A 22,505-nucleotide genomic window follows, 5' to 3' on the forward strand; every position below is an offset into this window, starting at 1 on the left:
CGTGTGGCCGGCAACTCTGGGGTCCGGCGGCGCATGTTCAACCATTTCTCGTACATCCCCCTCCAATATGCTTGTATCTACTGTCAGGTCTTAACTTTTTTTAAACTTTATTTTATCTGTGTCATCAACCATAACTCAGAACTGTGGCCAAGATAGATATTCACACTCAGCGGTTATTACCATGTCTGTTTCTGTTCGCATACTGTGATTAAATCACAATCACGGTGTTGCACTTAACTTTACTACTGAGCAGTATTACCCACCCGTATCCTCTAGACACCTTCCTCATCTTCGTCTGAGCTTACTTCGTCATCCTCTGGTAAGGGATCACACAATTCACCTCTGTATACATTCCAAGCGGACCACACCTTGTTCCATTTACGGGGGCAGGCCCTAAGTACATACACCGCCCTCTCCGTGAACATTAACAAATCAATGTTCCTACTCCACAAGAATGCCGTGGGCGGTTCTGAAGCTCCCCATTTCTGTGCAATGTCTCTTTTAGCTACCATGACTGCCAATGTGGCCCATATGAGTCCATATCTAGTCAGATCGTTCGGTTCCCAGATGTTTAATAGGCATTTGCGTGGTTCAGGGATGAGAGAAACTTGGAGTGTCTGTGAGCTAGTACGCATGACTTGTCGCCAAAATTCTACTATGTTGGGGCAGTCCCAAAGTGTGTGGAACAGTGTACCCTTCTCCCCACAGCCGCGAAGACAAAAGGGGGTCGGAGCCCTATGTATCTTGTGTAGCATGCATCGTGTGTAATAAATGCGATGTAGGATTTTGAGTTGCACTAGCCTGAATTTCGCCGAAATGCCCACTTCTTTCGGGGATGCCAGCGCCTCATTCCACTCTGAATCATCAATATCACCTACCCATTTCTCTCGTAATGCCAATGTGGGGTCTTTCAGATTGTTGATCAGTTTTTTGTACGTGAGTGAGGTAGCTCCCTGCTGCATATAGTCAGTAAGTAATCTGTCTTCCAGTGGGGAGGAGTCTGGTACTTCGCTGCCCCGTGGTATCGCCTGCAATAACGCGTGTTTGATTTGAATGTGCCTATACATTTCGTTTGGGCCTAGCCGTATTGTTGAGGGGGGTTAGCTTGGTAATCTTCCCCTTCCATCCCAACTTCGCCTGCGCTGCGTGCTATACCGCGACGTGTGTTTGGCAGGCCCCATCAGACGTGTGACCTGCTGTTTATTATATAGCGGTGCTAGCATACAGTCAGTTCCTAGCTGTGCCCAGTCGGCTCTATACGCAGGGTCATCTCTCGGAGCATGTATCCACTGATTCACAATTTTGAGTTGCGCCGCCCAGTAGTATAAGTGTACATCTGGTAAGGCGATACCTCCCTCGTACCAGCTTCTAGTTAACTTGCCATGTGCGATACGTACCGGCCCATTACTCCACAGCAAGGCGGAGACCAGAGCCCTTATTTGTTTAAAATAACGCGGTGCGACCAGGTATGGCGTATTCTCCAGGGCATATAAAAATCTTGGCAGTGCCATCATTTTGTACAGTGCTGCGCGTCCAAGGAGGGTCAGCGGCAGACTCGCCCAATGCTTGACATCTGCTTGGAGACGCTCCAAGGGGGGTTTCAGATTTTTGTCAAAAAACTCTGGGGCGCTATCCGTGATATGGATGCCCAAATATTTAAAGGAGCTTGTTGTCAGCGAAAGTTGGCAGTCTGATGGTATTATCGGCCTCGGTCCCCTTAGCACGTAAATCACTGACTTTGCCCAGTTCAGTGTGTACCCTGACGTCTTCCCGTGCGTGTCACATAGTGTTAAAAGCGCCGGGATGCCCCTTTTGGGATTTGTTAAGTAAATCAGCATATCATCGGCATAAAGGGACACACGGTCCTCCCATCCCTCCTTCCATTCTATCCCACTCAGCAGTGGTGTCCTTCTGATCAGTTTCGCTAGTGGCTCCAATACCAAGGCAAAGAGCAAGGGGGATAGGGGGCAGCCCTGTTGAGTTCCCCGTGCCAGCGGGAATGTTTGTGAGATGTGACCGTTAGCGGTGATCTGAGCAACAGGCTTGGTATAGAGGAGTCTGATCCAGGAAACATATTTGGGGCCAAAGCCCATACGGGTCAGGACAGCAAAGAGGTATTCCCATTGCGAGTGACCGCTCGAGCCTATCCCAGGCGAGGTCGCCCCACTTCCGCCGCTCCTGCCTGCTATTGCCAGCACGCTGCCCTGCTGACTGCGCATTTCCTGCTACCACCTCCGTTTTTTCGCCGCTGTTTGCCTTCTACTGCGTGCCTGGTTTGCCCTTTGCATTTCGCCTGTTGTATTTCTCACTTGTTTCCCCTTTTGCCTTCTGTAACCTGCTGTGTGCCTGTTGTCTCCCCTGTCCGCCGCCTGTGTACTTAGCATTGTTCCCCTTTCCCCTTTGCCTTCTGTACCCCTCTCCCCCGCTTCTGCTGCCCTCCCCCACCTGTGTGCTCTCTCCAGCCGCCGGACGACCCAGCCGCCGCTGAGCCGCCCTCGGTCCTCCTTCCCGCCACTGCCCTCTGGCGTCTCCGCCCCCCCTCCTGCCCATTGGCCGCCCCGCTCCCGCCACCCAGCTGACCCGCCCTCCCGGCTCCTCACTTATGACGCCCCCGGAGCGACCGCGCAGCGGACGCGCGCAGCGGGAGCACCGAATGAGCGCCGAAGGTGCGCCAAAGGTAAGCCCGTCTGCGCCCGTCCGCGCCTGGACCGCGCCCAGTGCCAGGACCCCTGGCCCCCACCGACAGGAGCCGACCCGACGTACCTACGAGGCCACCGAACTCAACGCCGGCCGACTCCTGGGTTGCTACCGAGCCACACCGAGACGCACCCACGGACCCTTCAGCTGCCACTCCTGCAAGTTCACCTGCAACCGGACCCACGCCACACCAGCACCCACCAAGCCAAACTCCAGCACCACCCACCTGAAGTGCATCCTGCTCAACACCCGCTCCGTCCACAGACACGCCGTCGAACTCTGGAACCTGCTCGACACAACCTCACCAGACGTCGCCTTCCTCACAGAAAACCTGGATGAACGCCTCCTCAGCGCCCGACATCGCCATCGCCATCCCGGACGGCTACAAGATCATCCGGAGGGACCGCATCAACCAGACTGGAGGAGGCATCGCCATCATCCACAGGAACAGCATCCGCATCACGACCAACACCGACGACACCCTCAAACCCGCCGAGCACCTGCACTTCCAGATCCACATTAACCCCAAGACCACCCTCAGAGGCACCCTCATCTACAGACCCCCGGGCCCACGCACACAATTCAGCGAGGACATCACCGACTACGTCAGCCCGCACGCCCTCTCCTCCGCTGACTACATCCTCCTCGGGACCTCAACTTCCACCTGGAGAACAACAACGACCGCAACACCACCACCCTGCTGGACAACCTCGCCAACCTCGGACTCAAGCAACTGGTGACCACCCCCACCCACTACGCCGGACACACACTCGACCCAGTCTTCTCATCCAGCAAGGACATCGCCTTCAGCCACGCCACGGGACTCCACTGGACGGACCACAGCTGCGTCCACTTCAGCTTCAGAAGGACCACGATCCACCATCACCAGCAACAGGCTGCACGCAGAAGCTGGAACAAGATCGCTGCCGACCAGCTCGCCACTTCCCTGAGCAAGAACCCTCCCACCAGCACAACGAACCCCAGCCAAGCGGCCACCAACCTCACGAAATGGATCAGCAACTGCGCAGACGACCTCGCCCCTCTGAAGACCCCGCCGAGCAGACCCGCCAGCAAGAAAGCCCCATGGTTTAACGACGAACTCAAGAGCTCCAAGAAGAACTGCAGAGCACTCGAGAAAACCTGGCGCAGAGACCCAACACCGGACAACATGACTGCCCTCAAGCTCGCCACCCGAAAACACCACCAACTGATCCACGCCACCAAGAAAACCGCATTCAAGGAATGACTGGACAACAACGCACACAACAGCAAGGAACTCTTCAACATCGTGAAAGAGCTCTCCAACCCCAACACCGGAAACAACGACATCACCCCTTCACAGGACCTCTGCAACTCCCTCGCCTCCTACTTCCACAACAAGATCACGGACATACACAACCGCTTCAGCACTCAACTGACGCACGCCACGACCGAACCACCGCCCCCCACCACCACCACCCTCCGCGCCTGGACCCCGATCAGCACCGAAGACACCGTCCGCACGATGAACTCCATCCACTCCGGATCTCCGACCGACCCCTGCCCCCACCACGTCTTCAACAGGACCAACACTGTCATCGCACCCCACCTGCGGGACATCATCAACACCTCCCTCGACACCGCCACCTTCCCGGAGAGCTGGAAGCACGCCGAACTCAGCGCTCTACTTAAGAAACCATCAGCCGACCCCACCGACCTCAAGAACTACCGCCCCATCTCGCTGCTCCCGTTTCCGGCAAAAGTCATCGAGAAGACCGTCAACAAGCAACTGGCCACCTTCCTCGAGACGAACGGCTCCCTCGACCTCTCGCAGTCTGGCTTCCGGGCCAACCACAGCACCGAGACCGCCCTGATCGCAGCTAGCGATGACATCCGAGCCCTGCTCGACAACGGAGAAACAGCGGCCCTCATCCTCCTGTACCTCTCCGCGGCGTTCGACACTGTCTGCCACCGCACCCTAATCCAGCGCCTCAGCAACATCGGAATCCAGGAGAAGGCACTGGAGTGGATCATCTCCTTCCTCGCCGGAAGGACACAGAGAGTCCGCCTCCCCCCGTTCAGATCGGAGGCCACCAAAGTCATCTGCGGCGTCCCTCAAGGCTCCTCGCTCAGCCCAACACTCTTCAACGTCTACATGAGCCCCCTCGCAGCCATCGCACGCCAGCACAACCTCAACATCATCTCCTACGCCGACGACACCCAGCTGATCCTCTCCCTCACCAATGACCCCGCCACCGCCAGAGCCAACCTGCACGAAGGAATGACAGACGTAGCCAAGTGGATGTCGAACAGCCGCCTGAAACTGAACTCGGACAAGACGGAAGTCCTCATCCTGGGATCCTCACCCTCCGCCTGGGACGACTCCTGGTGGCCCCCCACCCTGGGCAGCGCACCCAAACCAACAGACCACGCACGCAACCTGGGCTTCATCCTGGACTCCTCCCTCTCCATGACCAGACAAGTCAACGCCGTCTCCTCGTCGTGCTTCAACATCCTGCGCATGCTACGTAAGATCTTCCGATGGATCCCCACAGAGACCAGGAAGACGGTCACCCATGCCCTCGTCACCAGCCGTCTGGACTAAGGCAACGCCCTCTACGCCGGAACCACCGCTAAACTCCAGAAGAGACTCCAGCGGATCCAGAACACCTCAGCACGACTCATCCTGGACATCCCCCGCCGCAGCCACATCTCCGGACACCTGAGAGACCTGCACTGGCTCCCGGTCAACAAGAGAATCACCTTCCGGCTCCTCACCCACGCACACAAAGCCCTACACAACCAAGGCCCAGGATACCTCAACAGCCGACTCAACTTCTACGCTCCCAAACGCCAGCTTCGATCGACCAGCCACACCCTCGCCGCCGTCCCCCGCATCCGAAGAGCCACCACAGGAGGAAGGTCATTCTCCTACCTGGCCGCCAAGACTTGGAACTCCCTTCCGACCCACCTCCGCCTGACCCAAGACCACCTCGCCTTCAGGAAGCAGCTCAAGACCTGGCTGTTCGAGCAGTAGCGGACCCCCTCCCCCAGCGCCTTGAGACCCTCCGGGTGAGTAGTGCGCTATATAAATGCTTGATTGATTGATTGATCCCATTCCACCAGATCAAACGCCATCTTGGCGTCTAGAGAAAGGATCACTGCCACCTCTGACAGGGAGTGGGCTCGTGCCATCACCCCGTGAACCCGCCTGAGATTGAGGGCCGTGCTTCGATGGGGCATGAAGCCCGATTGATCCAGGAGGATCAGCAACTGCAGGTGGTTCATCAGTCTGGCAGCCAGCAGCTTTGCTAAAATTTTCGCTTCCACGTTAATAAAGGAGATGGGGCGGTAAGTGGAGCATTCTGCCGGTGGTTTTCTGGGTTTTGGTATAGCCACTATCGTGGCGGTACGTTGGTCTAATGGGAGCTCCGCCCTCTCAAAACTGTCTATGTACATTGCCAATAGGGGCTTACTAAGGGTCTCCGACATAATTTTATACCATTCAATGGGTATCCCATTAGGGCCCATCGCTTTTCCCAATTGGATCTCCTGGATTGCTCGCTGTATTTCCTCTTCCGTCAGATCTGCCTCGAGCTCCTGCGCCGCTTCCGGCGGAAGTGTGGGGATGTCTGTTTTCAAGGGAAGCCCTCGCCGCTTGCGCCGTGACTGCCTGGTCTGGAGTGTACACATCCTGAAAATGTTCCGCCAGGGTGCGCACTATATCCTCTGGGTGTGTTTGTAACTCCCGCCCTCGAGTGTGTAGGTGCTGTATACCTCTGTTGTTCCCTCTACGTTTGTCCAGCCACGCCAACATTTTCCCCGCCTTGTCCCCGATGTCCTAAACCCTATGTGCCGTGTTGGCTATGTTGTCTCTGACCTGCGATTTGAGGTGGTCACTGTACTGTTGCTGACGCCATTTCAACCTGTGTGCAGTTTCTGTCGTGGGGTCAGCCATGTGTGCCGTGTCAGCCGTTTGGAGCGCCAGCTCCAGCTCAGAAAGTTTTTGCGTGTATGTGTGTGTGTGTCCCGAGACTGACGCAATTGCTCGTCCCCGCAGGACCGCCTTATATGCTTCCCACAGAATCGATGGGGAAGATACCGACAGTGTGTTTTCTGCAAAGTAGTATTTGGTTGCAGATTTAAGGTCTTTTTTTGATCTGGGGGATCAAGAGATAATTGGGGTATATAGGGTAAATTCTCGTGCGTTTTTTCTCTTTAGTGGAAAGGGATAGCAATACAGGAGAGTGGTCGGAAATTCCCCTTGGGAGTATGTCTATGGTGTCCACGTCTCTCATCCCATCACCCAGGAGTAGAAAATAGTCTAGGAGGGACAAGCTATGGTGTACCGGAGAGCGATATGTGTATTGCTTCGCCGTGGGGTGGATATGGCGCCAGGCATCTGTCAAACCCAAAGCCTCCATGAACCCCGGTAAGGCAGAGGAGCCCAACGTGCGTGTCCTGACGGGAAATGTGTCCACCGCTGGGTCTGCAATAGCGTTAAAATCCCCTCCTATGATTGTATATCCTGTCGGGAGGTTCAACAGAAACTCTCCCAGCGCCGGTAATGCTATGGAGTGTAGGGCTGGGGGAATGTACACGGACACCACATTCATGAGTCTACCCTCCCACTGCCCAGGAACAGCCGCGAAGCGGCCTTGATCATCCACCTTGTGCTGTAGAACGATGAAGGGGGAGTTGTTCTTTACCAGGATACCCGTTCCCCTTGACCCCGCTGTAAACTCCGCGTGTGCTGCCATTTTGTATCCTCGTCTATCGAGTGCACGACATGCTGACCCCGTGAGTTGTGTCTCTTGTAACAACACTAGCGCGGGCCCCTGGCGTTTGATTGCTTGCAGGACCAACCCCCTCTTAATTTTATCCCCTAAACCTCTAAATTCCATGTGAGTATTCGAAGAGGGGGCACCGCCGCAGAGCGCGGGATGCTCTCAGTGGCCTCTGTGTGGGACTGGGAAGCCATCATGTGGTCTCATGAGTGTGTCTAATCGCTGCAGTAGTTGCGGTGTCAATTGTCTGGTGCCACCCGTGGATCTACACGTGTAGAGTGTGATATGGTTAACCGACGGGATTCTGGAACGAGGCCTTTTTTGTACGTCCACGCCACCCGAGTACTGAGCTTTCAAAATTCAAAGCTGTAATGGACTGCAACAGATTTGGTGACAATATCGAAATGATTTGAGAAACAGAAAACGAGCAGAATATAAGCAACTGTTTAATAGTTCAAAAGAAAAACTGTCCCTCAAGTAATCTACAGAATAAAAGGCCACAGCTCTCCACCATCCCGAGTGATTCACTTAGGAATGATATCATCTAGACTGTTATAGGTATTCCCTGCAGTCTTTCCCTGACAGAAGACGAAGTCCAAATAGAAAAGGTGATCTGTCCCTATAAACTAAATTTGATATCTATACAGAGAATATGATTTTCTTGTGAAAGATTGGGTATTCTGCTAAGAGGTCCTGAGGAAGGTGGTCCTATTCCACCGAAACGCGTCGACCTTGCGTACTAATTACATACCAACCCGTGACCCATCCGATACAGAATTGGGAATGAATGTGGAGTGTATGAAAGAGTGTGTATGACATTTTGGTAAATATGTATTAGTTTTTGTTTTTCTCTGTTTGGTATCTGGATATTAATTGTCTTAATGCTTAATCATGTGTGTTTTTTGTAAAATAATGTTTCAAATTTAAAAAGAATGATACAAAGTAATAATATTAAAATAATAAAGAAACTCTAAAAGGAAAACAATATCCACCTTGTGTCGAAAACTTTTATTAAAAATAGGAATGTTGTAATTTGTAGAAATCAGAAGGTCATAAGGGAAGTTTGTGTTGTTATGAGTGTGATATGGTGTGCCATAGTGTGTGTATCTTGAACCAGAACCAACAAAACCAAACCCCCCCTCTTGCCCCCCCCTCCCTGCTTCCCTGCTCCACGGACATAACACCGCCCGCTTCCCCAACTGTGCAGAGTGCTTAATCCCACCCCAAACCACCTTACTTGCTCATGGGGGTTAAGAGTCCCTGAGCACCAACGGCTCAGTCCACCTTACTCGCCTTCACCCAACCGTGAGTCCAAAGGGCATAATGTCTGGATGCTGAGATGCCTCCTGTCTATTCGCCGTTGTCGCGGAGAGTTAGGGGGTCGGGTGGGTGTCCCCCATTCTCCGATCCCGCCTCTGATGTCCTCTCTTGAGGCTCCGGCCCTTCCTGGTGCTGCTCCTCTCGTGTCTCGGCTTGCTGGTTTCGACGTTGTCTGTTGGATCGGCGGGCCCCTCTACTAATCTCCATCCATCGAGCCAGTCTTGTGCGACCTCCGGTGTGTCAAAGATCCACGTCTTCCCGTCCGCCACGATTCGTAACTTTGCTGGGAATAGCATGGAGTACGGCACCTCCTGCGCTTGAAGCGCCTTTTTCACCTCAGAGAAGGTTTTTCGGCGTCGGGCCACCTCTGCCGTGTAGTCTGGGAAGAAGGCTATTGTGGAGTTCTGAAGTTTGATGGGCGATGATTCTCTTGCAGCCTGTAATATTGCATCCCTGTCCCGAAAGTTGAATAAACGAGCTAAGACCGGTCGTGGTGCGGCGCCTGGTTTCGGCGTCCCACCAGGCACTCTGTGTGCTCGCTCCACCGAGAAGAAGTGGGAAAGTCCTTTGGGCTGTAGCTTGGTTTTGATGAGGTTCTCGACGTATAGATCCATTGCTTTTTTACCCTCAGTTTCCGGAATGCCTAGGATTCGAACATTGTTCCTTCGTAAGCGCCCTTGCTGGTCGTCCAGCTTCGCTTGTAGTTGTTTGGTGACCGCCTCCATGCGCTCCATTGCAACCTGCAGTTCCGAAGTATCCTCCACCAGTGATTTTGTCACAACCTCCACCTGTGCCACTCGTTCTGACATTTTGCGGAAATCGGCGCGCAGCAGATTGATATCAGTGGATATACTTCCAACTGTTTGAACATTAGAGAGGGTTTTCATAATGTCTTCCAGTGTCATGTTTTTGCCTCCTTCTGCGTCTTGACCTTTGCCCACGGATGTGCGACCACCGGCCGCCGAGTGGTTGTCCTTTTTTTCATACGCATATTTGTCAAGTTGTGCCTGCGTTGACATGTTTCTCGGCCCTCTTCCCGCCATGTCAACCGACTGTACCAGGCTGTAGGTATGGATACGGATATAGGGCACTGGTGCAAAAGGCGGCAGCGCTAGAGCTCCTCAGTGCGCTCTTCGGTGCCCAGCGCCCCCGGTGGAGTCTCAACACGGGGAGGACTGTCATGGTTCCGTGCCCCCACTACAGCCTTAGTAGTATAGTTATAGAGCGTGGCTATCTGTTGGTACTCGGACACCGCGGCATCATGTGCTGTTACGGAGTTAAAGATGGCGGTTCCCAGGACCCCCCAACGATCTTTTCATGTTAGGGGATGGCGTGGTCTTGCGTTTGTCAACTAATACGTCCGTGGCCTGGCACCCCGCGGCTGCTGCAGGGTCGTCACAGTGCCACCGGCCCCAGTTCTTGCCTGTGGTGGGCGTGTCGGGCTGCCCGTCCACAGCACGGATGAAGTCAGGTTGCGCGCCGTCTGCCTCTCTGCGATTCCCACCGCGTGTACTACGTCCCTCTATAATGGTGTCCTGCAAGGAGTTCGACTCTCCGACAATCGCACAGCCGGGGCCGTGTCAGTGCGCAGTCCCAACTGTAGCCTGGTAGCTGTCGCAGGATCACCAGGCAGCGCCCTGTCAAGCCCCGTTGCCTCTCCTACTGTTGGGGGGCCCTGATTGTGGGCAGAGCCAGCCCTAGGGCGCACGTGGCGACGACACAATGGCGGCGTATTGCCGTGGCCTCCCCTTGTGTCTCGGTTGCTTTATTCGCGACCCACTGTGCTTCACCGCAGGGCACCGCTGACAGCAAGAGCTAGCTAGGAGGCCCGCACCTCCAGCCCCCAATCCCCGGCGTCTCAGTCCGATGTTGGATGGCGCCTCCAGTGCCTCTCCGCCTCCGGTCCGATTTTTGGCGCAGCTATCCTTCCCGCTGCAGTGCCGCCAAGGTCGCCCCACGCGTGTCACCGCCGGCAGCGGATTCGGTCGGGGCTCACCCCCTCCCGGGTGCCCCAGTCGCTGGTCTGCTCCGGGGAAGGGTCGCGTCCCGGTAGACCGCCCTCCAGCTTCAGTCACGGGGCAGCTCTCGCCTCACTTTCGCCCCCGCAACACAGGATAATTATCGCAGGGATCGGATCGCAATCTCTGCCCCCGCTGTCCTTCAGATTGCGGCTTGTGCCTCTCACCCAGCGGCGGACCGGTCAGTCGCCGATTCTTCCCTCCGACCGGCCTTCACTTCCGCCCGGGTGTTCAACTAATTCAGGTTGGTGCTGCGGCGGTAGCAACAGGCCCCTCTCCGTCACTCCGCTTCCAGACCAGTTCCTGGCGTCGGATTTTGTTCAGGAGCAGGTCCTTCGAGGCCGATTGTACCCAGGTCTTGGGTTCTGCCCCTTCAGGTGGCGATGTAACGGATTAATTATCCGGATTCATAGAACGAGCCTCAGTGCTCCGGGAGCTCCTTTATCAAGCAGCCGCCATGCTTGGCTGCTAGCCCCCCCCCCCCCCCCCTTGAATTTTTGGTTAATTTGCAGACCGCGCTTTCCAACAGAGACGCGTTTCGGCTGATCCCACAGCCTGTGTCAAACTCAGTGCGTCTTTTCCCCCACATTTTTTAATACTCTCCACAGGGGAAGCTAATTGCATCAACATAAAGTTCCTCTCGCTTTTCATAGTACTTCTTTAGATTAAATGTCACCATGCTCCTAATTGGCAATCACATGTTGAAAAGAAAATAAGTAAAATCAACAGCACATTACGAACAGTTCTTGCAGTATATAAATTCCAAAGGTGATGAGGGGTGAAACCCCAAAACTGGCCCTAGGATGCTTGTTTCCAGTCCAGGGAGAACATGGTCTAGCAGTTCGGGCAGGACTGTTGGTCAAGACTAATTTGCATATGGCTGGGTTTAATCTGGAATGGCATGGGGAGCAAAAAAACTATGGATTTAGGCTCAGATCTCCGTACTGGGGTGAATGTTTGACATTGATCTGTGTTCTGTTTATCAATTGTTCTTTTTGTATTTTTTTGGGAAGATAGCAAATGAACCCCTACTTAGAAAACGGAATGCTGTACCTTGTGGTCAGCGCTGAACGTGTCCTAGCGATTTTGTATGCGGACTTCCAGATGTGCTTCTGTACCATATGGCTAAAAGAAATTGTCAAAGCCAATAGCTGTTCCATAGAGAATCACAACTGTATACATATTCTCAGATTGGAAAACCCCGTGCAGTACTCAAGTAAGCAGACTATATCATGTGACTATATCGTATGAAATTCCATAGAGGGACCTGCAGAGCTGTTCAAAGTGAACAGCATACTGAAAACCATAAAACTGCGCGTCTGTCTCGTACACTTAATCAACCACCACACTTCTACGCGCGGAGTCCCATAGCACGATGACTGCACCTAGGTGGCCCTCATGCATGACATGGAAACACTTCCCACATAGGATCAAAACAAAAAACATCATTCCAACTGCACACCCTACATGGTGCAGAATGCCTCTCATGTAGGAAAGCGCTTCAGCGCCGCACATAGGGGTAGTAAGCGCTACATAATGGCGAGGCCTATTGAATTTGCCAATGCTTGTTAGTTCAATTTGCCTTCATAAACTTCAATGGAATCGCCTGCTTTTCAAAAAAAGTTTGTTCCTTGTTGACTTTTGTGCAATCACCCTCTTAATCGGTTCCGTGAAATGGACATAAGTTACATCCATGGCTGCAGTGCTGGTGTGCCACAGACGTAACCATTAGGTCCTCAGCACACCACTACATACTCCCTCTGCTGTTTTCAGCAGAGGGATTTAGTTTCTTTTTTCTCTGGCTCAGGAGGTGGCGAACAGCTTCCCGAAGCATTTTTCTTTTCCATATGTAATAACAATCTGACGTCATTATATATGAAACTGAAATGAGGCAATCTGCTCATTTCAGTTCTTCGGTGTTTGTGTTTTCAGAAATGCCTCAGTTTGGTAGGTTCCCCTAGATGGCCGCCAAGCCCCGGACCAAAAATGCTGGTACCCCCCATCTATAACAAACCTGTTTTTGCAAGAAGGGGGCACCTGTGCTTTTCGTCTCAGACACAGCGACCATTTAGGGAAACCTACCAAACCAAAATATTTCTGAAAACTAGACACCCATGGAAGTCCATGGATGTATAGCTTGCGTGGATCCCCCAATGTTTTCTTACCCCGAAACCCCTGCAAACCTCAACTTTAGCTTAAAAATTCATATTTTCCTCACATTTCTGTGTGGTAAAGTTGTGGAATCGCCAGGCCAACCCAAATTTCCTACCACCCTGCATTCTCCCAGGTCTACAGATTAAAAATTGTACCTCATTTGTGTGGTTGGGCCAAGTATCCCGGACAGGGAAGGCCCCAAAACGTATTGTGGAGACATCAAAATGATGTATTGCGAAACAACCTGGTTTTGCAAGTAGGGCACCTGAATTTTTGGTCCCGGACAAGTGAAGTACCACACAGAAATGTGAGGAAAATGTGATTTTTTTTTTTTCTTCACAGCTAAATTTGAGGTTTGCAGGGGATTCTGGGTAAAAAATCATTGGGGGATCCACACAAGCTAATCCTCCCTGGACTCCCTCGGGTGTCTAATTTTCAGAAATGTCTGGGTTTGGTAGGTTTCCCTAGATGGCTGTCGAGTCCGGGATGAAAAAGGTGGATGACTCCCTTGCAAAACCAGGTTTTTTTGTGGTAAATAATTTTGATGTTTCCACAATATGTTTTGGGCCATTTCCTGTTGCAGGCACTAGGCCTACCCACACAAGTGAAGTACAATTTTTATCGGCAGACTTTGGGGAACGCTTGGTGGGTGGAAGTTAGTGGCTCCCCGCAGATTCCAGAAATTTCCATCACAGAAATGTGAGGAAAATGTGGGGTTTTTTTGACAAAGTTTTAGGTTTGCAAGGGATTCTGGGTAAAAGAACCTGGTTAGAGCCACTCAAGTCCCCTCTTAATAGATTTCCCCTGAGTGTCTAGGGCCCAAAGACCACAGCTAGGCATATTGCAAAAAAGAGTAAGTGTTCACTGCGTTATCAAGCTACTAGATAATTACAGTGCTGTAATATGGTAACCTCTACAGTGGCAAGAGACAGGGCTCCGTTAACAAGGACCTACGCCCGGAGTTGGTGATATAGCGTCTTCACCATGTCATGGAAAGGATTCCAAAGCCCATCTGCTCCAACACCGCTTCTAGATAACCCCAATCAACCGAATCAAATGCCTTCTCGAAATCTACAAGAATGAGAGACAAGTAGGGAGACAACAAGTGCCAGATCGCAAGGGCAAGATGAAGGCGTCTAAGGCAGTGCCTGGTCCCTCGAAGAGGCATGAAGCCGCATTAGCCTGGATGGACCAGGTTAGCTAAATGTGGTCGTATGCGGTTGGCCAGGACGGAAGCAAAGATCTTGAGCTCAGTATTGAAAAGTGAAATGGGAGGATATTCCGAGCAGCAGCTCGAGGGGGGGCTGAGACTTAGGAATCACTACAATGGTAGCGAGGTCTGTCTCCAGGCAGAAAGAGCCCCACTCGACCGCTTCCTTGTACATTGCCATGAGAGGTGAGACCAAGATGTCACGGTAAATCGCATACAATTCTGGGGGGAGTCCGTCTGGGCCCGGTGTCTTACCGGCCCCCATGCGTTATAGGGCATCAGACACCTCCTCGGAGTAATTGAAAGGTCTAGCGCCTCTGCCTCAAGCTCACTAAGGCTCGGAAGGGGAAACCATTCCCGCCGGAGGAGCTCGGGAGTGAAAGACCAGGCGTCCAGGCTGAATAGAGGGTAGCATCGTAAGGAGCAAAGCATTGGGCCACCGCTGTCGGGGCATGTTGGATCTCGCCACTCGTATCAGTTACCTCCGGTATTATACGATTTAGCCATAGGGTAGGCGGCAAGGCGGTGGAGGAGCTTCCCATTTTTGTCTCCTCAACCATACACGCGGGCCATGGAAGATCGCCAAAGCAATTTGGCAGCTTCCAGGGAGGACTGTCTGATCTCCTCCCTCAGGAACGCAAGTCTCCTGTCCTGTGCATCAGTCCTGTCATCAGGGAGGAGTGTCTCGAGCTGGGCGGCCTGCGCTCTAGAAGCGTGAGTTGAGTCACGTGCCGCGCTGGTGGTTTTGAGTTGGCCCTTGGCGAAACCACGAATGGTGGCCTTTCCGGTCTTCCAGAGGGTGCGGGAGGAGGGCACTGAACCTTGTTTAGTGGTGAAATAAAGGCAAAGCTCGATACCACTTTGGTCCTTAAACTCCTCATCCTGGAGAAACCAGGTGTTGAGTCGCCAGACTGGGCTAGATGATGGGGGAGGGAGCCTATGCGTAGCGCCACCGGCGAATGGTCTGACAAGCCTCGGGGGTGGATAGAGATTGTTTAAATCGTCTGGCAGTCCTGAGCCGGCAGAAAGAGGTAGTCTATGCGCACGTGCGTGCGGTGAGAGGCAGAGGTATGGGTATACTGCTCCAAGGGGGATCCACAAACCTCTTGTAGCTTTAGAATCCTCAGGATGTTGGAAGAAAAGGACGCAAATTTGGTGTGAATACCTTATGTGGACAAAACGTTGTGGGGCCTAAGCACAAACTACCCCAAATAGTCCAAAAAGTTGTTGCCCGGGGTGTGGGGGAAGCGAGGCCTGGCAGGCAAGGGATTAAGTGCTTGACTTCCCCTGCATTTTCGAGGCAACAGGTTGACCGGCACAATCATAGTAATTACAATATGACTGACTTAGTTTTAAAGTATATGAATTTTAATAGAAATTTTATATTTTGATTTATAAATTTTCAATACTGACAGAAGGACGTCTTGTTAACTGAAGGCTTGTTTTCTTTCAGACCACTTAATGCAATCCCAATAATACATACCAGTTAATTTGGCCTCATCTAGTGGGTATCATTCTCTTTTCAATAATATTCACGCCTCCACTGACCTTCATGGTATGTCTCCATTAACGTTCATTAGGTCACAGGTCTTTAAAAACCTGCAACACCCTGCAAAAGAAAAAAGTGTTTTTCTCCGTTTACGTTATTAAAGAGGCTCCGTCTTTAACATCTGGCCTCGCCCTCATTAGTAAGCCACCTGGTTGACAGCAGTTGTTGGAACGTGGTTCTCTCCATTTGATAACTGCGGGAAGCATGGGCGTCCGCGGGGGGGGGGCGCTTTTTTACAATTCTGTTTTGTTTACTCTAGCATCTTTTGTCATCTGGGGGTGTATTCTAGAACCCTGCCCGGGTTGGGCCCCTTTACCCAAAAGTGAAAGATAAATATTCGTTTCTTAACCTCTCAAGGGCCTCATTATAGTAAGGAGGCGACTAATCAAACCAAAAGCAGGCAGGAAGAACTTCAAGCAGAGAGACAAGCTTGCATTTCCTCTTATGTGGTTTTAACAGGGGAGAGATTTTACTTTGGTTTATTTGTTCAGTGCAGCAGGGCCTGTGTCTGATTTTCCCTGGGAGCAGCTTTACTTATGGTACATGAATGTGCCAGACAACGTTGGACGGATCTGGTCATTACCCGTCCTTACGCCACAGGTCTTGGCAATTCTAAAGGCATCATTCACACACCAAAGCCTGATGGCACCTCTCTGGCCACACAATGGACGATTACCGATTTAGTTTTTTGGTTGTGTTCGAAGCTCACAGACACAGAAGGTAACCATTTTTGCTTCTGTGGGGAGCAGGCAAAAAGAAATAAATCTAGGTGTTCCCTTCCCACTCAGAAAACGGATTACCTCCACTAATTGACAACATTAAATATTTGAAGGCGAGAAACACCATGATCGTCCGCCAAAACCAAAGTAGAGCTACAGTTACAATATCTGAAGGTGCTTATGAACCAACAGCCCACGCAAGTGGTGGTAGTGGCCGACTGGCCACGAACAAACGTTTGGGGACAGGGACTTTTTTTCTTTATTACAAATTAATCTCTGAACTGCATATAATGTTCCCCATTCATACACCTCTACGTGGGGAGATTCGGTTCAAATTATAACATTTCCTCACTTGGCAGTCACAGAAAGGAAACTAAAACAGAGGTCATCATGTTAAAATAATTACAGCCGTTTTCCAGAAACGGGTGCCTAATATTTAATAGTCTGTGTCGGAAAACATACTAAATGATGACAAACGAAAAACATATAAAGGGGTTCTACTGTTAATTTTCCTACTAAAATCTTTCAAGTTTTATGGGATTGGTTCATCAATTCCTGCATCCACATTTCCAGCACCACTGACTGTTCCCACGTTTGTTTCTCATTATGTAAGAACCTACACTCTTCTAGGACCGGTGCTTAATTTGTAAGTACAAGCCCCGGGGCTCACAGTTTTGCTCAGAAGGAGCTGCTGTATTTTAGAACGCTGAAAGCCATGGCTGCATAGTCTTGATTCCGCCGCCTGTTTATTTGTTCCACAACCTCCTGTCCCGTTCTCTCACTCTTGCATGTTCTTGCTTTGAACCTTCGTCACTTTTTTCGGCCTTTTCCTTCCTCCTTTGCTCCTTGTGTGTTTCCACTCTTTGCTTTGGATAAAAGTCTGACAAAGAAATACAAGTACTGGTCCCCAAAAATGTGCGCACCCCCTCACCCAATGGCTCAAATGAAGCAAGGTCTAGAACCTATCACTCGCCAATGTATAAATTAATTCAATTCTTCAAACTTGGTTCTGAGGTTTCTAGAAGGTCTCCCTCTTCATCTCACATCTATTCTTTCACACTTGCTCTTAAGACACATTTTAACTCTGCTTTTCGGTCAAATCTTTGGATAATTTATCTGATAACTACGTAAAACAAGGGTCCCATTACTGCCAGCAGGCCTCCAGATAATAGTGCGATCTATAAAGGTTTTAATAACATAATGTAATATAACAAAACATTTTGGCAAGGGAAGCAGACTGACAACTTCCCCACTGCAGAACAAAAAGAGTAAAGGATGGAAGCCACCAATTAACCTCACCCTTCTCTACCAGGGGGAAGCAAGTAGTGATCCATAGCAGCAGGCCGGTGAAGACGGAGGCCACAAGGATTCGCAGTGACACAGCGATACATAGAGTCCTTCAGACTAACAGGCCATGGTGACCCATGAAGACCCATGAAGAAGGAAGGAAGCATCCCAGACTATCTCAACTTATGGATGGAAAGTTACTTTTAATTGCCCTCCATCGATGTCCCAGGTCCCTTCAGATACATTTCATGGCAGTGAACAGGTTCTTTTCAAATGACATACAGGCCACTCAATTGATCTGGGTATATAAAAATCTTGAATAGGAGAGCATATCAGATCTGTGTCTAAATGCCTAGTGCGAGATGTTGCAAACTGCTGTATGTTGTGCAAAAGTGTCCCCTCTGGAAACCCTGTAGACCCAGTTTAAGTAATTCACTAGAATATCCATTGCAGAAATGTGCAGTCAAGGAAGAGCTATCAACCAATCTCAACTCAAGCCTGTATACCTCTCAGGAGGTGCCCATAATAGGAAACTTTCATCCCGTGCACCAAAATCGCATTCCGGACCATATCCCTGACTGTGTGAACTGGTCGATCTTGTAAGCATGACAAGCTGTCTACTTCCAAGAACAACAAGCATTGGCATAGCCAAATAGGTCTCGCCTTTGGGACCTTATAAGTTTTTAGCCATGCAACAATTGATGTTGTTGCACCAAGGATATTGTGCTGCATAACTAAATTCTTATAAGGTCCAAAAAGCGAGACCTATTGGCTATGCTAATGCTTGTTATTAAGTGACCTCAAAACACGGTTTCTTCCCTAGAATGGGCAAGGCCCCTGAATAACTTAAAACAGGGCTAAGCTCGTCCTCCATTTTCTTGCCCCCTACTCCTAGCTAAATGTAACTCTCAAGTCTCTCAGAACTCCATCTCACCAAACCCATTAACTCCATTCTGTCCATCCTTATTGTTTGCCTTTTGGTCTCTGCCTCTGTTCTAAAGAGATGTGCATTAGAGGACATGTAGCCCTGCCACTTCAATGTTCAATGACTTGCAGAGTACACCTAAAACCTACCCATTTATCAGTCCGATGTTTTCCTGCACCTGACCTTTACTTCTGCACTGAGATTTCTCTCTTGCTTTTCCACTGACTCTAAATAGGAGGTATGCATTCTTCTGTCCATGTTGAAACCTGGCTTTCCCAATGACTTGTGCTGTGTGAGAATATTACAAGGAATATCTACTGCCAGTGTCTAGGAAATTGCTAATATTATCAATGCATTGTTCACAGCGGAGAAGCGTGGCTCAGTGGTTAGAGGCGGCAGACCCGGAAGCTGAGATCAGCCGTGGACCAGGGTTCGATTCCCCGCCTCGGCGGGTCTTGGGCTCAAAAATTCCACGGACTCGACAATTCTCACTCCGGTGCCTACTCGACTCACGGGGTCACACTCTGCGACTCTGGGCAATAGCTTGCTTAATCTCCACTACGGCCCCTCGCGGCGGGATGCCTGGCTTTCACCTTGTGAATACCCTGCCGGGGTATCTCACAGGGGAATACCAGGACGGGTTCCCTAAGCAAGCGCCTTGAGACCCCTGGGTGATTTGTGCGCTATATAAATCGAAATACATTTACATTTACAGCTGGACTTGTCCCCAAAGTTTGGAAATCCAGTGTTAGCCCTCTGTCTTCAAGAGATGGTTTGGATGTTCCAAATGTTTATAACTCTGATCTCGTGGTGCTGTTACCCACTTTTAAAAAAAAAAGGACAAAGCAAATAATGTCTGAACAACTTACCAACCATCTTCAAGAATTCAATGCTCTCTACACTCCTCTGTGAGTTTCTGTCCAAGTAGAAAGATGGAATCAGTCATGGCTTTGGTACTTAATGAGGTGCTTCAATAATATTGTTTGATACGATGTGGCTTAGCGAGGCTGATCTTACTAGCTCTTCAATTTGACACAATCGTCCACTGTATCATCATTGAAAGGTTTGCTGATGTTGGTCTCTCTAGAACCACATCAACTTGATTTAGAATTTTTTTTGTTTTTTCCCCGGCCATTTTTTGTTTTTCCCTCTGTTTAATTGTAGTTGCCAGGTCGTCTGCTGTGGCGCCTCACAAGATTTTTCTCTTCCCCATATGGATTTCTATGTTTATTTAAGCTCTTTGTCTTATTAGATTTTTTAAAAATGTATTTAATACTTGTGCTCAATCATGTAGGAGGATGGTGATGAAATTAAAAATTTCTGCGGACGCCCATGGCGGGAAGTTACACAAATGAAAGGCTAACCAGAATAGTTGTAAGGAAAGAGAAAAGAGTGGTTTGATGTGACAGCACAGGCATATTTCTGCTTCAAGGGCTAGTGAGGTAGGAGGGGCTGTGCGTCACTTTGAAATGAGCGCGGGGCTGAGCGAAGAGATGTAACTGTGCAATATTTGACGAGCGCTTGTGCCAAATTAAAGAAAAAAAAACCTTCTCTGGTGAAGTTTTAACAAGAACGAACCCCTAAACTCTGAAATGCTGGATTGGCTTCACATTTCCGCTAAAAGGCAGAAGTCCTTGAGCCCTTCTTTTCGGGGCTACAAGCTCAGCATAAACCCGTCATTTACTCTCTATAAAAATGGGTAAAGGGATGACCTAATTTTAGTCTTCTTGGTATTTGAGGAAATTGCACGGTGCGTGATATGGCGTATGGGGTTCTCCCGTCTATAGTCTAGCCCTATATATACTGAGTGAGTCCGCCTCCTCGAGTCTCGTGCGTGGCGGGCCCAGGCGAGTTCAGAGCGGGCTCCACAGCTGACGCAGCAAGAGGAGGCACGCGCCGCGACTGACAGTTGGTCAGGGCGGGCAATTCAAACTGCAGCGAGGGAACTGTGGGTGCCTGGCGGCGCACGCTGGAAGATCACAGTTCCTATGGCAATGGCGGCCGCCGGCCTCCCTGGATTGGAGTTGCTATAGGAAGCGCATCTTTCAGACCGGGAGAGCAGGCGCCGGGTACTCTCACGGCAGATACTGCCGCAGAGAGGACAACACGAGCCGCCGCCTCCCGTCAGACAGCTGACTTGCTGTTAATTTTCTCTTCTGGCAGCCAGTGCTCCTCTCCAGGTGCAAGCGTTCTCTTATGGACTGGACATGTGACTTTGGCAGTTTCCTACGCCGCATGAAGGTGACTGTGGCGGGTGGGTGTGTGTAGGCGTCCGGGTTAAAGTGTGTTATGCAGCCCTCGTACATGCCTTTTAACCTGCCACGCTAGACAACAGCGCCCCTTCATGTAGGACCCTTGCCTGCGCTGCCCTTTACTATCCGCATACTGCCTGCCACCTTGCTGTCCCACGGAGTGACGGTTGGCTCTCAAACGCACCTCACTCTGCTTCTCCCATATATGACTTCCCCGCGGCTCGTTCTTCCTTAAAATCAACAGTGCGCTGAGCCTTTTGATTCGATATCTGAACATCGTATATTTACAATTTCCGCATGGTCCAAAGTGCCTCTACAGAATGCTTAAGTTAAACTGCAGAGGACCATTGTCGTCTCTATATTTGGTGCTTCTTGCTTCTTTTTAGAACTACCCAATATGTGGTTACACTTGTACATCTAGCGATGCCAACAAATTAGTAATGTAGCTATAAATATTGAACTCACGCCCCAGCGTTATTATAGCTATCTAAGTAGACTTGACACCTGAACTGGCAAGTATTCTGCAGTCAAGACCGGTAAAAATATTGAAAATCATCATAAGCCAGTATTTTTTTTAAAACAGCGAATGCAAGACTAAAATACATGTGGGAAATCTAAATTAATCCAAATAAATGTTAAAGCAAATACAAGCCAATTTTCCAAGTTGAAAGTGAATACATAGTCAATTACACATCTTATTTTGGTACCAGCTCTTGGCCCCTCCACAATCGAAAGCAGGAACTGGCTAATGAGATTTTTCACTTACAAAGGGTGCCACTGCCAACCCTACTTCAAGCTCTCTGCAACTTCTTACCTCCATTTTAAACAAAGTATGTATAATGTTTACCTGTAATGTAGTCTCATTTATATAGCGCTTATTACCCCCGACGAGGTGTCAAAGTGCTTTTTCGGCAAGTAGCCCGCTAATCTGGAAGCCATAAAGGATTAGTGGTGAAATAGTTTAGTGATATATGAAAGTAATTTTAGTGGTAGATATGTTAGTCAGTTATTTCAATTGAGGATAGCGGAGGGATAGAAGAGGAAACAGGTTTAATTTCTATAGCGCTTGCTACCCCTGATGAGGTGTTAAAGTGCTTTTTCTATGAGTAGACGCTCCTCTGGAACCCATAAAGGATTAGTGGTGAATTAGTATAGTGAAATATGAAGTAATTTGTGCGGTGGATATGTTAGTCAGTTATTTGGATTGAGAAGGATAATGGACGGATAGAAGAGGGAAAAAGGTTTATATAGTGCTTGTTACCCCTGATGAGGTGTTGTGCTTCAGAATGAATCACCCCATGTCGAAGTGGGCTTCGTACTGATTGCAAACAAAAAAAACAATATACCTGGGAGTCTTTCACTTTGGAGTAGAAAGCTACAGGTATGCTGCAGCCAGGCGCGCAACACCCATTGGGCTGAAAGGGCTTTAGCTTCCCCCCCCTGTCCCCCATCAGCCTCCGTGACCTGGACTGAGCTGGAAGACCGGATGCCCAGCACCATCACGTATATGGCGCTGCTCTGACCTATCGTCCAAAGGCTGTTTACAGCTCAACAAGCCTTCTTTGTCTCTTTAAACATCTCCCCGGTGCCTCTGCAGCCCCTGATCTG

The 22,505-nt window shown here is 50.3% G+C and overlaps 1 protein-coding gene across 2 annotated transcripts in view; it reads left to right on the forward strand.

Moving 5' to 3' along the window:
• FBXO43 (F-box protein 43) overlaps positions 1 to 22,505 on the forward strand; it is a 422,048-nt gene that overhangs the window by 76,765 nt on the left and 322,778 nt on the right. The window contains exon 1 of one of the 2 annotated variants that reach the window (XM_078686960.1): positions 20,627 to 20,886. The exons of the other annotated variant lie outside the window; for it this stretch is intronic. Coding sequence (XP_078543086.1) covers positions 20,842 to 20,886 — 45 coding nt within the window. The 5' untranslated portion in view covers positions 20,627 to 20,841. Of the gene's footprint in view, positions 1 to 20,626; positions 20,887 to 22,505 lie in introns of those variants that run through there. 2 annotated transcript variants of the gene reach the window in all.

The sequence above is a fragment of the Lissotriton helveticus genome, chromosome 4_1, assembly GCF_964261635.1.
Source record: "Lissotriton helveticus chromosome 4_1, aLisHel1.1, whole genome shotgun sequence".
Classification (NCBI taxonomy): Eukaryota; Metazoa; Chordata; class Amphibia; order Caudata; family Salamandridae; genus Lissotriton; species Lissotriton helveticus.